This window comes from Varanus komodoensis, unplaced genomic scaffold (genome assembly GCF_004798865.1).
Source record: "Varanus komodoensis strain SLA01 unplaced genomic scaffold, ASM479886v1 scaffold40, whole genome shotgun sequence".
NCBI lineage: Eukaryota > Metazoa > Chordata > Lepidosauria > Squamata > Varanidae > Varanus > Varanus komodoensis.
Window position 1 is genome coordinate 3,182,044 of NW_025335942.1, and position 17,617 is coordinate 3,199,660.

Consider the following 17,617-nt stretch of genomic DNA (forward strand, 5'->3'; position numbering starts at 1 on the left):
TGGGTGTTTCATCTGGTAGAGCTAATTCCGGCCTTGTGGCCACGAATAGTGTGCTCATCAAGGGGTGAACAATATACATGTGTGAGCAGGCCGATTGGGAGCCCCCGCTTTTCTGGGGAGTCAGCGCCCTCCTTTTCTCCCAGTGCTCTGAGTGCCACCTTGCAAAAGCAAATACCATGTAACTTCAGACTTTTCAAGCCATCCTCTCCTTTTGAGCCGCATCCCCAAATGAAGGACTTTGTTTTACTAGGCATCTCTGTTAGAAAGTCTCAGCCAGCCCAACGAGCCAGAAACCCTAACCCATCGGAGTGATGTGTGTGCATCAACAGAACCCACCAAATAAATACGTAACAGCGGTTGTAGTCATTTCAGAATAATTCTCGCCCATAAAAAGTAGTCTGACATCTTAATCCTGTGAGAAAGGTCTACCGGCATTTGTTGTTGTGATGTGCCATCAGGTCATCTCTGACTTTCGGAGACACTACGAATGAATGTCCGCTCAGCTCCTGTAAACGTCCGTTATGGATCGATCCATCTCATAGCTGGTCTTCCTTTTCTTCTTCTGTCTTCTACTTTCTCTGGCATGACTGTCTTCTCCAGGGAGCCTTGCCTTCCCATGATGTTCCAGAAGCATAAGAGCTTCAGTTTTGTCATTCTTGCTTCCAGATAAAGTTCTGGCCTGAACTGATTTAGGACTCACCTGGTCATATTTCTGCCTTCCCAGGGTATTTGCAAAGTTCTCCAGAATCATGCGTCAAACACATCCATTTTCTTCCTGCCGGCTTTGTTCACTGTCACTCTTTCAGATTTGTACACAATTATCAGGACTGCAATCATGTGGATGGTATTGACCTTGGTCTCCAGTGACACGTTTTCATACCTGATTCTCTTTTCTTGCTCATTCATTGCTTGCAAGTCTTAGTCATCTTCTGATTTCCTAGCTGTATACCCCCTTGACTGAGCCAAGGTTTACAAAATCTTTCCGTTTCAATGGCTTCATTGTTGATCTTGAATCTCTGTAATTCTTCTGTACTTTCAAGTAAATATGCATAGAATCATACCCCTGGCTGCAACACTCAGCAAGCTTACGTCCAAGTATGCTCCAACTGAGGGGTTTATTTCTGAGTAAATCTGGTTCAGATAATCAGACTTCAAACAGGTTTACCCAGAAACAAATTCCAGTCATTTAAATGGGACTTACTTTGTAGAAAATGTTCTTCAGAGCACAGCCCTTCAGTGCAATTCTAACCATGTTTATTCAAGAATATGAATTCAGTGGAACCTAATTTATATCAGGTGCGCTTCCCTGGTTCCCAGTCCACTGCTAATCACAATTGAAGTTCTAACTTCACTCTCTAAAGACCAGAAAATTTGGAATCTAGGTATAGGAAAGTGTATTTTTGTTTTCTCACATAAACCAGCCCAACTGTTAAAGGTTATTCTCCGAGATCTTTGTGGACCTGGATCAACAGACAGAGGAATAAGTGAGTCCTAGGCCCAATCAAGTCAGAACTTGCCCTGGGAGCAAAACGGATGAAACCATGGTGCTTCAGACACGGTGTGAAAAGGCAAAACTCCTTGGAGAAAGCACTCGTGGTAGGGAAAATCGAAGGCAGAAGGGGAAAGCCAAACGTGAGGATTGGTTCAAGGAAGGAAGACATAATCTTGCATTTAAGAGCTGAGCAGGGCTTTGAAGGATACGGCATTTTGGATTGCACTCCTTCATAGGGTTGCCAGAAGTCAGAAGCAACTTGACGACACGCAACAACAATCGCTATCAGAGGTCATGTGGATGGTGACCAAAGAGAGCACCTTCACTCCCATGGTACACTTTTCAATTCCAATACGTGCTTGTTGCTGAGAGCAAATTTTAACAACAGTTGAAAACTGCTATTTTCTCGCCATTATTTTCCTGCTATTTTAATGTTTGATTTTCACTGGGGTTTTAGTATATTAATGGTGGGATGCTGTCGGTTTGTTCTATTCTACTTATTTATTGTAAGTCATCCCGAGATGTTTTGTAGGGGATGGGATAGAAAAGCTTTGAATAAATAAATAAATACAGAAAACTTATTCTTCACTCAGGCTTTTTAGCTTTGTTCCTTCTCACTGCTTGTAATGCCGGAATGTTCTCTCCTGTTGCCCTCTCTTCTATTGTCTATTTTATTATGTAATTGGGATTTGTTTGTTTAATGCCAGCTGCTTTGGGAGGCTCGAAGGCTAAAAAGCAAAATTGCAGACTTCTTAAATAATTGGGGTTGCCATTCCTGTGCTCACTTACCTGGGGCTACGGCCTGTTGAACTCCATAGGACTTAACATTGTGCAGAAATGCTCAGGGCTGAGCTGCAAATGAAGAAATCAGCACCGGGGTGGCAAGACGCTGAGCCCACTGCCCGATAGATACGGCTGATAGCCAACGGTCACAGCATGAAATAGGATTATTATGATTTTCTAATATACCTTTAACGAAGCAACGACCACTCTTTGCTTTTAAAAATCAGGGTCATTACAGAGCAAATTAATTCAGCACGCAGCAGGTGAAGAACTGCCTAGTAGCAATTTTCCTTGGTATGAAAATAGGAGTGTTGTGAGTGTCCCTATTTTAATCTGTGAAATGTTGATGGACAGTATACAGTACACAAAATCCAAGACAGTTTGACATACTAACGCCTACTGGCCTTGGGCCATTATCTTTTCTCAAGGACTGTTGCAAACACCCGTGCCAAGTTCCATACCGCACATATACAACATGGGTGTTTAGCACACGCCTGCTGTTTGGATTTGTAATCTGTTTACTCTGACATAGTTAATGGAAACATGCCAGGCATGTGTGGTTTGGGGACTAGTTTGCCTTTAAGGAGATTGTTTGATAAAACTTATTAAAGCGTACACGTGGCATGGAACCCCCCCCCCCCAATGCACCACGCAATTTGCCTTTGACTGCTTAGGAACACAAGGTATAAGAATGGTCACTTGAGGTTGCCCTTCACACAACCACCCACCCATTTCTGTGTAAACAAAGATACTGGAAGTCTTCAACAGGAGAGCCTCAGAGCTAAAGCCACGCTGAACCAGGAAATAAACTGCACGGCCATGGATAACGAATATTCCCGCGGTGCCTGCAGGACGGTTCATTCACACATGCAGGAAAGTCGGGCAGCCGAGTTGGGAGATGCGCGCGCGGCCCCCGAAGAGGCTCGCACCGCGCGCATGTCCCGCCGGCCTCGCTTTCCTCTGGCGCAGACCCGCAGGCGACGTAGCTGCGTGGTATCCTCGGCACGACAACCCTGCGGTGCTGGGCGGAGCGCGCGCGCCTTGCCCCAAATCGCCCCGGGCGCCGGACCGGCACTCGAGCGCGCGACTGCGGTGCGAGGCGGCGGCTCGGGATCCGGGCCGGGCGCGCCATCCGGGGAGGGACGGAGCCCCCCAGCGCGCGCTGCAGCCGGAGGGGAGGGCGAGGGCAGAAGGCGGGAAGGAAGGGGGGGAGGAGGAGGAGGGGGGGAGGAGGAGGAGGAGACCGGGGCGGAGCGGGCCGCCGCGGCTGCAGCCGGCGCCGCCGCCGCCTCTTTCTCCTCTCCCGGCGGTTCCCGCGCGGGCGGGAGACCACGAAGGAGCGAGCCGCGCGGCTCCGGAGCAATGGCCGCGCTTCCCGGCGGGAGCGGCGGCGGGAGCGGCGGGTCGTGGCCGCGCTCCCCGCCGGGCGCGACCCTCGCCTCGGCACTGGGCTGGGAGCCGCTGTCCGGGCTGCAGATCCGATCGCGCTCGGTGGAGCAGACGCTGGTGCCGCTCGTGGCGCAGGTACCGGCACCGCCGACCCGCGTCCTCCGCGCGCCGCGCGCCGGGGCCAGACGCGCTCCGGAGCGGCTCCGGAGCGGCGCCCGAGGCGGCTGCGCCCCGCGCGGGTCCCCGGAGCAGGGCGCGCGCCAAGCCGCCCGGGCTGACCTCCCCCGCGCGCGCTTTCCGCGCAGGGCGCCGCCGCGGGTGGGAACATCCCTTCGGCCGCGCTCGCCCGCTCGCCTCCACGAAGCCCTCGCTGGAAGCGCCCCAGGCGGCCCTCCACGCGCCCCCCCCCCCGCAGGGACCGGGCCGGCCACGCTCGCACGGACGCCCCGCTTCGGTCGCGCTCGGCTTTTGTGCTCCCCTCGGGCCCAGCCCTCGTGCATGACTTTGTTCGGCTGCGGTCCTCCTCGCCAGCGTAATCCTTGAAAGAGTTTCGGCTAACTTCCGGAGGATTAGCGGCGGCGCTCCGCGTCGCCCTTGCGCCGCCCGCGAAGTTTTTGCACGGCTGGAGCGTGTTCATCTTGCATGCGTGTTCCCTTCGCCGAGGACGAGGCGCCGCACGTATTCCGTGGGCTGCGGCTTCAGAGGCGAAGGGCTGCACAAATAGTCCGGGGAAACTTCAGGGGGTGTCGCTCCGCTGTCGTTTTCCAAGCAGCGACTCCTAAAGTCGCCCCATGGACTTAGAGCTTACTCCAGAGTAAGGAAGCGTCTGCTTTACCTTCCTTTGGGAAGCAGTTTTCGAGAAAGTTACGGGCTATCCGATACATGCCCTTCAGAAGTAAGAGCCGTGGAGTATAGGATTGCACCACTAATCTTGCAAACACTTCCCCAACCTCACCCCCTAAATACCTCTACTTGGAGCCTTTGAAACCCGTAAAACATCCCGGTTCAGTGCGATTAAGGCAGGCAGGCAGGCAGGCAGGCATGCAAGCGGCGGCGGGCTTTAGCATGCGCTTGTGCAGCCCCCGCTGAGCGACTGGGGAAGCCGAGGAGCGAGGGCTCGTTGGTTGCGGGGGTCTTGTCCTCCCTTCCCGCCAGGTCGCTCGTGCTCGCTCGTGTTGGCGCAGCTAGGTGCACCTCGGTCTGCGGCTGCAGAGATCTCTTTTCAGACCAGTGCACTTCAACAGGAGAGTTGAGAATTGCGGCATTAATGTGATCGAAATGTTAGGTCCGTGGGCGTGCAGTGAATTTCAAATATCTCCGCTGGTAGCCAGAAAGAGTGGGGAAATGCGAGCAAAACGCAGCGAAAAGCATTTTTGGGTTTTAAGAGCTGGGAGGAGAAAACAGGATATCTGAGATATTTGGGGAATGTATTGTTTTGAAAAAGCTGCCCAAAAGAGTAGGCATGCGAGATTCCGCTGAGAGTGCCGTAACTCATAAATGACACGGATTTTGGCCAGCATTAACCGTGCATTTATGGCATCCATGTTATTCATTGTGATTAAACCACTTTGGGATTTTATTGTACGTGCTTTGTTGTGAGCTAACTTCCACAGTCAGGCTTACTTGCCTGCTTTGTAAATTGGATAGTGTTCAAGTCCAGCCTCTGTATTGTTCCAAATGATATTTAAAATGCGTAGACTGAACAGGTTCTCGTTTTACGTATCTCCTTCTCCTGTCCATATAAATACAGATTACTGATAGCCCCAAAGAACCATCAGCTTGTTTTTACATGGTTCCTTGATCTTCTGATTGCAAGCCTTACTTGCCACAAGTAACTCCCTAATTTGCATTGGGTGATAGGAATATCAGACAAATTATATAATGTAGGGCAGTCCATAGCATAGTTTACTCTGAAGTAAGGCTTGCTGAGTTCAACAGGACATGTGAACCATGGTGTGGGTCCTCCCTCCCTCTCTGTGAAGCATCTTCAATATCAGACAAAATGTTTTTAGACATTGCCCCAAGAAAGGTAGGTAACCAGGAAATACTAGGAAAGGCACTATCAAAAGCAACATTTGAAATTGAATCCATGTACTCTAATTTGCTTCTGAATATGAGGTATTAAAAATGTCACTTCAGGTTGCGATTTATACAACAGTCTGTTTCTGAGTAAAGAAAGTTATTGGTCAGTTAAGCTTTTCTCTCCTAGTAATGCAAGTAAATTTAAATAAGCTTGAGATTAAATAAATCCATCAGAAGTATTTTATTTATTTATTTATTTATTAAAACAGTTTTATGTATATGTATAAAGTATATGGATACACTGTCAACCATTCACAGTAGTCCTGGCCTAATCATTTACTGTGCATTGGATCAAATAAAACAAGCTTCATATTAGAAGCTTGAGAATCCTTGTTCATGTCCATGGATAGTTAATGTGGACTGTGGTGCTTGCTGGCAATTTAAGTTTGGGCTCAGCTGAAATGGTCTCTTCTCTGACATTGCCATTGTGTTGTCATCATGAAGCCAAGTCAGAGCGAGGGCAGTTCTTTGTGGTGACCTTCTCATTGGGCATTGCAATAACATGTCATCTCACTCTCTTCTTGCCCAGATTCTTGTGTGATGAAAAGTGGGGAGGGTGAAGAAATGGTACCCAGAAGTAGTGGGTAACTCATTGGATGCCAGGTCTAAGCCATTGATGCCAGTTGGTGATGGCAGTTAAAAAAAAGGTGTTAAGCAGATGTTGTAGAGTTTCATGAAAACTATTGCTGTCCCTCAAACCTTGCCTTTTGAGCTGGAAAAGTTAACTGATGAATTCTTTGCTCTGGCCCTAGTTAGAAGTGAGGTAAATTCTAGGTCCATGGATTGGTCTACTCAAAAGGAAAGAAGACCTAAAATGTGTTAAAAATCTGTGTGATAAGTGTAGTGGAATATGGTTAGTTTAGCAGTGGTTCTATATTGAATCTGGGAGTAAGTTCCATTGAGCTCCATAGGGCGTCCTTTGAAAGAAAAACTAGTAGGGTCAGGTTGCTGTTTCTCTTTCTACTGGAACTTTAAACTGTGGCGACTTAGTATTGGTACGAGAGCCTTTTGTATAAAAATGTTAACAGTCGAATTTCCTATTAAGTTAATGTCCTTCAACTTAAATTGGCTGCATCGTGTTTACGCCTCTAGGTATGGCTTGTTTCAGTGCATATAGGATATCCAAGCCGGGAGAGGCTTGTTGAAACCTCCTTATGGAAGCAGAATGGCCCCAACAGAGTTGGTGACTTAGTCAAGAATCGGGAAGAGAGACAAAGCAGCAATCCAGAAACAACACCCTAGGGTTGTTTCACTAAATACCTGTTGGTTATATGGACAGTGGAACTTTTCATAATAAGTGATGTATTACGATGTTGGCTATGAAGGTATTTCATATTGGCCACATAAATATAGGCACGTCATAAGCCACATACATATAAGTGTGTAAGTACTATTCAGACATAGTATATTTGGAGCTAAGGAGAGTTGGATGGCTCATTCCTCCTGTGTCTGTTACGGGGTTTCCTCTTTGCTTGTTAGAGTCCAGAGAGGGAATCCCTGGATAAGTTGCACACCTTTCTAATGTAGGGTAGCGTTGCGTCTGCAGTAATAACATTAGCTGCAGTGAGATGTGTATTTCCTGGAGCATGGAATACACCTGTGTATACCACCTGAGATTAGCTAGGATGATCTCTCCTGCCTGGAAATGGATCCACAGGGTCTCATGCAGGGACCTTTCATCCTGTCACCCCAGACCAGTGGGGATTCTGGGGATGTACCACCCATCCTGATATTCAGCTGCCTCTTGCTAAACTAGCTGAGGGGGGCTCAGGGTTGGTGCTGGAGTCTCCACCGCTCGTGTCGGGGAACTTCAGTGGACATGCTGAGGCCAACTTGTCCGAAGGGCTTGAGAATTTCTTGTCCCTGTGGCCACCATGGGGAGTCTTTTCCAATTAGTATGTGGCCTCAGTAATTCAGGGCATATTTTAGATCTTTTTTTGGGGTGGTGGTCTGTGTGTAGCCCGGGAAGATGGTGAACTGGGGGCAGAAGAACTTCCACTGGTTCACTTGTAATGGACAGATCACTACCTGGTGGAGTTTAGAGTTGCTGGAACTTGGAGCTTCTGCAGGGGTGGTGGGGGGCATTTGGATGATTAGCTCCGGGAGACTGATGGATCTGGATGGCTTTCACATGCTGTTGGGGCTTTTCTGTCTGCTTGGAAGGCTGTTCTGTCAAAGCCCTGGTTGGAGAAATGGCTCAGGTGGCTTCCACCATTATTCCAGAGTGACCTTATGGAGTACAGTGAGGTGGGCACCATAGTTTCCCAAGGCTCTGCAGATGATGAATCAAATGAGATAGCAACAAGGGAGCGTTGGCAAAATAATTGAAATGAGCCTGATCAAAGATAGGTAGAGCTTAGTTGAAAGCCTACTCCATGGCAGTGAGGATGCAGAAGAAATCGTGCATATCCACCACCGTTGCACCTGCTCTAAATCTTTATTGGGTGGTTACGATAAGAAGAGCTGGACCCCTTGATAGCTTGCTTGATCGGTTTGTATGCCACAATGCAGAATATTCGTGCCGACTTGGGTGCCATGTTTGATAAAGTTCTGATTGATGCAACTCCTGCTGATCCAGTTATCTTGGATACTTTTCAACTTGTACAGTTTTGTATGGATCCTTGGAGAGGTGAGTTCTAACACTTGTGTGTTGGACCATAGCTCTTCTGGCTTATAAAATGGCCAGGTACAGGGAGACGGACTGAGTGGGTAAGGATAGTGATGAATGCCTCTATGGCGAACTGATTCCTTCTCATCTAAAGGAGGAAGCGGTAAGACCCCACCCCGAAGGCCTCTGTTTTGGATAGTTTCTGGCCAGTCGCCAGGATTCCATTCCAGATGCTGGAGCTTGTGGTAGCTTCTCGTCACAAGGGATTTTCTAGATTGGTTATCTAGAAGCATTTCTGTATGGCTTCAGACCTGGTTACAAAATAGAAATTGCTTTGGTTGCCTTGATAGACAGGTGGAGTGTGTCCCTGTTGGTTTTGCTAGACCTTTCAGCAGCTTTCTATACCATTGACCACGGTATCCTTAGGTGCCTATTAGCTGTGGTCTTTCTTGGAGGGGAATCGCAGAATGGGAGATTCCTGTTCCAACCTCTGGCCATTGACCTGTGATGTCCCTCAGGATTCCATCTTCTCTCCCATCTTTTTTAACATGGAGGTGAAGCTGCAGGGAGAGATTGTCCAGAGTTTGGGAGTTTGGTGTTGCCGGTATGCGCTTTCTCCCTTTCCTTACTTTCCATCTAAATCTCAGGAAGTGGATCCTGTTTTAAATTGGTTCCTGATGGCACAAACAAATTGAAGCTTAGTCCAGATGAGGCTGAGATTCTTTCCATCAGTTGAAAATAAATTGAATTTAATCTGTGCTAGATGGGGCATCACTCCACGTGAAAATTCAAGCTAGCAGTTTGGGGATACTTTTGGACTCAAGTCTGGACTGGAATGCCCATGTCTCAGCAGTGGCCAGAAATGTATTTGCACTCAACTCTGGACTGGAATGCTCAGGTCTCAGCAGTGGCCAGAAATGTATTTTCACTCAACTCTGGACTGGAATGCTCAGGTCTCAGCAGTGGCCAGAAATGTATTTGCATAGCTAAGGCTACTGAGCCAACAATGCCAGTTCCTTACTGAATCTACTGTTAAAAATCTTAGGAGCCTCTTGGTCATCTCTTAACTACAGCACTGATGTAATCTTGTTGCTTCTTAGAGCTGGTCTTCAACTCTTTCAAAACATCACTGTTGTCCAATCTTTTCCTGTTCTACTGCTCTGATCCCTTGCTTTGACTCTATTTGTTGTTTATCTATCACGCACTCCATCCACTTCAACTTCTAGTCCTTATCTTTAAGTCTTACCTTGGTAAGTCTCATGTCTTATCTCCATTTGGAGATCGTTCCTCTGGTAATGACACAGCATGTAGTGCTATCAGACACATTGAGGAGTCTCTCTCTATTCCGAAGCTGGCAGAATGTCATCTTGGCGACACAAGTTACTGCAGACACTTGAGTCCTGTGTTTTAGAGACTGTATTTCTTAGTCTTTGGGCAGAATCCAATGATGCACAAGCAGACGTCTGCTCATACAGTGAGATTTTTTTTCTACAGGCAGCACACTATGTCTCCAAAAATCTTCCCAGGAAAATTCTCCACCCCCCGCCCTGCAAGCAGATTTTAATGGTGTGCACAGGGGAGGTACAATCACCCCAACCTTGTTCCACTGACAGAAGCAATCCATCAGTGGAAAAACTTACTTGAATTCCACCCCTTATGTTTCAAACCACCTGCTAGTTTGGGCAAGAAAAGTTGAAAGGTCAGGGATGTGAAGTGGAACATTTTCCTGTGCTGTTGGTGGGGAAAACAAATTTTTGCAAATGCATTGTTTCACAAAATTAATTAGTAACAGAATGAAAGAATACAAGGCTTCTCAGAAGGAGCACTTAAAAAGTTGTAATTTAACTTTTTTCAGCTGCCTATCCCAAGGAAGCATTCATGCATAAACCATGCACAACATTTTGGTGTGCTGAAATTGGTACATTAATAGCTTTCACTGCTTTAATTTTTTAAAATTCAAACAAAGCAAAGGAAGTATATTTTGTTGTGCCTTAAAATATTTATAAGCATTACAATAAAATGATTTCCATGTAAAGCTTTGATTTTTCCTGAATAGAACAATTAAACCAAACTAAGTGCACTTTACTGAATGCTTTTTCCAAGCCCATATTTTAATTCAACTGCTTTTGCTTGTTAAAAAAGCATTTGAGATATTTATAAGGCTTATTATATTAACATGAAAATACTTGTTTGGTTTTGTTTGCTAAGCGTATCGGGCATGGAACCTTTTCTGGTGGATGCTTAACCCCCAGAAAAAGTCAAGCCTTTTGTGGGAATGACTACAGCCAAAATGGGTGTTTTCATATTTCCAAGCCTGCCCAACATTTTTCTACACCTCTGCTTCCCTTCTTGACCTCTCATCTTTGTGTGATGCACAGAAAATGAGGAAGCAATCGCCATATGGGTGGTTGAAAGGGCAAACCTGGGCCAACGGCATCGGGAGAGTGAATGATGAAGAGGTCTGTGACTTTCTCCTTTGGATAAAGTGGGAATTGTTCATAGCAAGGGTAATGCTTTTTGGTGGTGGTTGTTGTTGCTATGTGCCATCAGGTCATCTCTGGCTTATGGTGACCCTATGAATGGAAGTCCTCCAGAATGTCTGAGCCATGACAGCTCTGCTGAGTTCTTCCAAATTGAAGGCTGTGGCTTCCTTTATGGACGCAATCCATTTCATATCTGGTCTTTCCTTTCCTTTTTGGCCTTCGACTTTCCCCAACGTGACCATCCCCTTCAGGGAGTCGTGCCTTCTCATGATGTGCCCAAAGCACAACAGCCTCCGTTTTGTCATTTTTGCTTCCAGGGAAAGCTCTGGCTTGCTTTGATCTAGGAGCCGCTTGTTGGTCTTCCTCTCGATCCAGGTATTCATCAAGCCCTGCTCCGCCACCATGCCTCATACACATCAATTTTCTTCATGACCTCCCTCTTCTCTGTCAAGCTTTCACACCCATACATAGTGATGGGGAATAGAACAGTTTGGTTGATTTTGATCTTAGTCTCCAGTGATATAAACATTTGAAGATGATTCCAGAGATTGGGGTGTGTGGTATGCTCAGTAAAGAAGAGTGTTTTGTTTCTTTTTGACCTCTTGTGTTGTATTTGGGGGTTTTCAGCTCATTTGTTGTATCTGTTCTTTGTGTAGCATGTGCTTGGCAGTGGGCGGGCAAGAAAGACCTTCAGGTCATCCTAGGTCCCTTTCCATGTAGATGTGGTTAAATCTCATGTGCATTGGGGAGCACCACGTTCTTGGACTGTCTCTTAAATGGACGGCTTGCCCAGTTCTGTTCCCTGTCATTTTGAATATGCGTTAAAGTGAATAAGCAAATATGCATTAAGGAGCTTTCCCATTAACTGGAGGAGTTTTCGGACAGGAAATTGTAAAATTCCAGCATTACCTTCATGATGCATAATAAACCAGGACATCATGAACGACACAGTATTTAATTGTTGAGAGAAGAGTAAAAATTGAGTGTTTCAAAGATGCAGCGCATTCTATATAATTAAATACAAATGACTGCCAGAAAGGAGATATTTTTAACAATAGCTAAAAGGGTACTAGCTTAACCCTAAAAGCTGAACTATAAGAGAGGTCGTTGTTTTGAATCAATTGACATAAGGGTTCACAGCAGTGTTTAACACTTGATAAATCTGACGTCAGATTTTGAGAAGTGTGTATGGAACAACCACACCTGACATCACATTGTTCATATCCGCAGAGATGTACTGCTTTTTCTTGCATTCATTGGAGCCATGGTGCAATCTTATTGGGGCGCCCCAATAAGATTGAACTCCACTGGATGTCAATAAGCCTGAACCCATAGACTTATGGACTTCCAGAGCACCCTAGGCCTAGCCCACTCCAGGCTCTTGTACGTCCCTATACCTGACCCCTTTTGCTCCTCTCAAGGCACTTTTCTGGGAGCAGCTTGTACCGTTCTTTCTGTGCCAGCCGCGAGGAGATGGCAGAGGGGGTTGGACCTCTGATTCCCAGCCCTGATGTTGGAGCAGCATCTCCAACCTTTGAGCGGATAGAGACAGAAGAAAGGCCTAGCGTTCCCCAGCCGGTATATTCTATTTTCTGTGTAACCTTGCTAGGTTTGTGCCTTTAGTAATTTACATGCACGGGTAGGAATCAGCTTTAAGTGACTGCGATTCCTCTGGTTAGGAGTAGTCAGAGAACCGGCATTGTGGGATTATTGTCGACCTTGTTTGCGTGCAGTGTTGAAGAAGGGCAGCTGAATCTCTGGGATGGAGTAAGAATTATGGCTGAGATGAAGGTATCTCGTAACTTCTTCCATAGGCCCAAGAGTGATCAGGTTTGCTTTTCTTAGTCAGCAGAACAGTGGTATGCTCAAAATAGCCATTTTGGATCTTGACCTACCAGTGCGTATTCAGGCTGCAGACCTGGACACGCTTCCCTGGGAAGAAGTCCCATTGAATTCAGTAGGCCCAAGTAGACATGTGTAGAAGTGCATGAGCAATCGAGCGACGTGAATTCAGGCATCATGAAGCCACCCTGTTTCTGAGAAATTGCTGAAAGAGTTGGAGCAAAGCTAGATACACAAAATCAAATGCGAGAGTCTAATAACAATTAGCTGTTTTTATGAGAGCGTTTTGCTATTCTTAGTACAGCAACAGCATCTTATCTCCTCAAGAGGTACATTCTGCTGCACGAACGTGTGGTTTGGATAGCATTTTGTACCGCCTTCTGCCAGGGCAAAACTGCACCTTGTGGAGAACGTGTCTTCTGCAACACGGGGTGCATAGTTGCTCACACAGAGTGTGGCAGCAGTGCCTGACTTTTGAGGACTTCAGTGCTTACGGAGGAAACCTTTGCACTGTTCGGGCATTTCAGGCAAATACTTAGTGGCAGTGAGAAAGGGAACCTCCCAAGGCCAAATCCTGCCCTCTGAGTGGAATCCTGCCTAGGCTGAATACTTCTTGCTTCCCTTTCACAGGCTTGGGTCTGCAGAAGGTTTCTTTTGGATGGTTCCTGCCACTGGGTGCAGATCACCCCCTGAGCTGGTCCCTTCCCTCCTTTTCCTCAGGCTGCAGACCCCAAGACAATCTTTAGAATGCAGATCTTAATTGAAAGTCCTCAGCCAAGAGATGATGAGGCTCTAAATAGCCTTCTGCCAAACTGAAAAGATAAGCCTTTGCGTGTGTCAGCAGTTGAATCCATGCTGGAAACTTCTCCCGGTCCTTCCCCTTTCTCAGGGTGGTTCTTGTCCGGTAGCACCCTGGGTCCTGCATCTGGCCGCCCTCTGGGACCGAAACCCCTCCTGCCTCTTCCAAAACAGACCTGCTCTCATGGCCAGCCTGGGAAATGGCAGGAAGCGACCTTGAAGGAGTTTCGAGGGCTTCTGCCTCCCTTTTCCTCACCTTCAGACTCTGAGAAAGTATCTCTCTGAAAAGTCAGCAAGGAGCTAGTGCCTGACCCAGTGGCTGCCCCCAGATGTTTGCAAGCCCCTTCCCTAATTCTAAGCAGGATTGCAGCACATCAGAAGGAGGGCCGTATGTGGGGGGCAGGAAGGACGCACGCTCCAGCTTCTGCCACTGGTCAGGGGACACCCTCCCCCCATGCTTTCAAGGAAGATCATCCGAGCAAGAAGACGACCAGCCTGGCCCTCTCTGTTGGCTTGAGAAGCAGCAGGTGTGGGTATTTTGCTTCCCCATCTCTTCCCTCCCATGAGACAGAAAACTCATCAGTTGCCCAGGGAGTGCCGAGGCAAAGAGAAGCCCTCTTTGGTTCCATGCAGAGGAATGGAAGGTGCATCTTGATGGTGCATCTGTTTGAGAGAGAGAGTGAGCAGGTGTTTGGAGTTTGTTTTTTGGGATTATTACAGCTTGCTTGTAAGTTGCCTTGGGAACCAGTTGACTGAATAGCAGGGTATATCTTCTAAATCAGTAACCTCAGAACCCTGCTGCATCCCAGCTACTAATCTAGCTTTCATCCCACCCAAACATGTGTCACGTAAATAAAGATTGCCAATTATGGTGTGTTTGTGCAGATCACTGCCGTTGTCTTCCTGTTTCTATTGTTATTTCTTCCAGTAGCCCAAACTCTTCAGGCAGTTTAGAATGGCACACAAAATACAGTAAAATACAACGTAAAATACAAATCACAACAAACATCGTAAAAATTACGATGCATATTCAAAAACTGGACATGACTATGGATACTTCTGGTAATTAAGCTTACATTGAGCTGCAATCCTGGGCAGTTTGGTGATTCATTTGTGGGGAACTGGTTCCTTTCAGTTTTCTTTGACTACAACTCACATCATTTCTGAGCATTGGCTAGGGCTGATGGGACTTGTAGTCTAAAGTCATCTGAAGGGGCTGTAGGGTGCTCAGATCTGGGTTATTGAAATCGTATCCCTTTGGTAGAATTTAAAGAGCCCATATTCAGAGTGTTTATGCATTTTGAGTGCTTTTCATATACATACTTTAACTGTTTAACTGTTAGTACAGAATTCCCTCACACACTTTAAATGTGTAAATAGTAGCTCTTTTTCTGAGCTGTTCAGAACTTCCTTCACTGAATGACTCTTAGGTCAATGGAGCACTTCCTTGATTTTTAACCTAGACTTAATCTATTAGGTATGCAGCTAAGTAACAGATTTAACTCTTGGTTATATTAATATCACTTCAAGAACTCTAGAAGCTTAAGCCATGCACCAAAAGAGGCCCTGGGTATTTGAATGCCAAGGGTCAGAATGCCAAGATGTGGTAAAGATGTACTGAAAATCAGCAGAGTAGACTTGGTGCATAACATGATTCACTAAAAGGGAAGGATCCCCTCCACCCCCTGGAAAGATACCAACTCAAGTTACTGCAAATTTATGTATTAGTAGGGAGTCTCTCAGTCTGTCTCTTTATCTCTTTTGCAATGTGTCAGCCCATTTATATTATAAATTTAATTATAGGTGTAGAAGTTCCACAAGTCTTGCAATGATTAGGCTGCTACCGTAAATTATTCTCCTGGGTCATGTTCATTCACTGTAGTATAATATTGTAGAACTACCCTGGAATGTCAAAAATCTTACCCAGTTGGAGGAGTTTTTGATATTTTACATAAAATCCTCATGCCGTTTAAGAAGGAACGTGCTCTGAAATGCACTGTGGTTAAGACCGGTTTATAGTTTGAAGGGTGCTTCCTTGTTTGAACGCAGCTGTGGGGTCCAGAGCTCGGCCCGAGGAATATGACATGGTTTGAAGTCATCTGGAACGGCAGCTTTGTTGTCTGTACACTGGCTGGGTTTGCACAACACAACAATCCATGATGGCTTATAAGGTGGTGGGAACCCATGGTGTGGGAGACCTTGGAGCAAGTAGCCCCACATGGCACGGCTAGTTTTGCAGCATGAGCTGGCATGACCTCTGCTCCTGTGTGTAGCCACAGGATAGTTCCTGGTATGACCGGGTTTGAATGGAGTGATGCCAAGCGCGGAAGGGACTTCTCCGGTAACGAGTACAGATTGGAACTGCACCCCAGCATGTGCCTTGGAATTCAGAACGGCAGATGCAAAGGGGAAATAGAAGGACGTACATTTATGAAGCTTCTAGTTGCCATGATTTTCTGAATATAGGTGGCATGCCTTGGGCAGCAAAAAGGAATGTTGCACTGGGCCCCATCAGTACAGAAATTCAAGCCAGCCCTCAAAAATGAGTTGGCAGCGTTGGCTTGTAATTGAGGCAGAACTTCACCGGACATGGTTGTGTATATGGTGTTACCAGGTTTTAAATCTTACCTTTGATGTTGTCATTATCTTGCTTTTCATCACTGTTTACTTGTATTTTCTCATTTTAAGTTTTGTACACAGCTGCTGAAGAGTTTTCCCTAAAGGGTGGCTTATACATCTTTTGAAGAAATAATAAACAAATCGGCTTTTTGAAATTTGATGTAGCCTGATTCAAGTTTAGGCTGTTCTCATTCTCGCTGGTCTATAACTAGACTCAGATTTCGTTCTGCCCCCAGGCTTGCGGAAGAACCGTAGGCCATTTCCCCTCCCTCAGTGTTGTTCCACTTCACTGGGTAACTGTAAGGATGAAAGAAGGGGACATGGTACAGCATGATAGTGGAATAAAGAGTTTTCATCCATAAACAAGTACGTAAGAGAGTCCATTGTTGCTTTCCCCTATTTTCTTTGATCTACCCTTTTCTGCTTGGAAAAAGCGAACCGAGAACCTCAAATTGCCTTGCCACAAACGGTTTATGGTTTAAAAAATCAGTTCAGGCGTTTGGTTGGGCTTAGATATATCGGTGGAAATGACAGCAGCAATAACCAGGATTGGCTTTTAGCAGATAAGGCTTCTATGCCAACTGCAACTGAGAAGATAGGCCTTGCTGGAGTCACGTATGCAGCTGCTGCCCAGAGATTAAGGTGCTGCAGCGTCTCTGTGTGGGATTGCCTTTGAAGATGACCTGAAAACTTCCGCACATACGAAACGTGGCCACTCTGGGGCTTGCTGCCATTAGGTGGGCTGAGCCCATGGCACCAGATGCGCTCCCAGTACTTTTTGGATCCTATGCAATAGTCTTGACCTCCAAAGCACTAAACGGTTTGTGGCAGAAGCAGGTTCGTACCCCTGCGTGAACCTGTTTTTGTCCTGAGTAGGCACTCAAGGCCATCCCAATTGGCCTGCTGTTAAGATGGCTTTGACTGGAGCAAGGGCTGTTTACTGGTGGCCCCGACCCTCTTGATCACCATCCAAATGGGATGTACAATTAGCCTCCTAAGTCTCAGGATTAAAAAAGGGTTTAAAAACATATTTCTTTGCAGAAGATTTTGAATGATGTGAATGTATTGGGCATGTGTTGAAAACATAGTTCTGCTGGCTGAACCATGTTTTAAAGTATCATTGCTTAAATACTTACTGAAATGCCAAAGTTTTACTATAATGCAGTATGTTTTTATATAATTGTTGGCTGCCTTTAAAGTCTTTTAAATGAGTAAAACAAGAATATCTTTGCATGTAAACCAATAACTGAGGTCTGGTTATTTTACAAAGGCCTCAACTTCCTGAAGACATTACATGATTTTGAGAGTTTGATGATCTGTTCTCAGCTGTTAAGTGTTTTGTTCCTAGCAAAGCCTGGACTTTCTACCAGTCAGTTGGAAAACAAGCCTTCTGGTTTTCATATTACTTCCTTCTGGGTGTAGGTGATAAGCCCTCATAACGCTCTTCTAGATATGGGAAGAATTACATTTTATGTCCTATTTGGCTGAGGGCCTCAAAGGGATGATGAGTAGACTTGGTTA

At 46.2% G+C, this 17,617-nt stretch overlaps 1 protein-coding gene across 1 annotated transcript in view; it reads left to right on the top strand.

Moving 5' to 3' along the window:
* Positions 1-3,637: 3,637 nt before the first annotated feature.
* Positions 3,638-17,617, top strand: part of CTNNAL1 (catenin alpha like 1) — a 48,406-nt gene continuing 34,426 nt past the window's right edge. The window contains exon 1 of the mRNA XM_044442809.1: positions 3,638-3,799. Within this exon, the coding sequence (XP_044298744.1) occupies positions 3,638-3,799 (162 nt within the window). The remainder of the gene's footprint in view (positions 3,800-17,617) is intronic.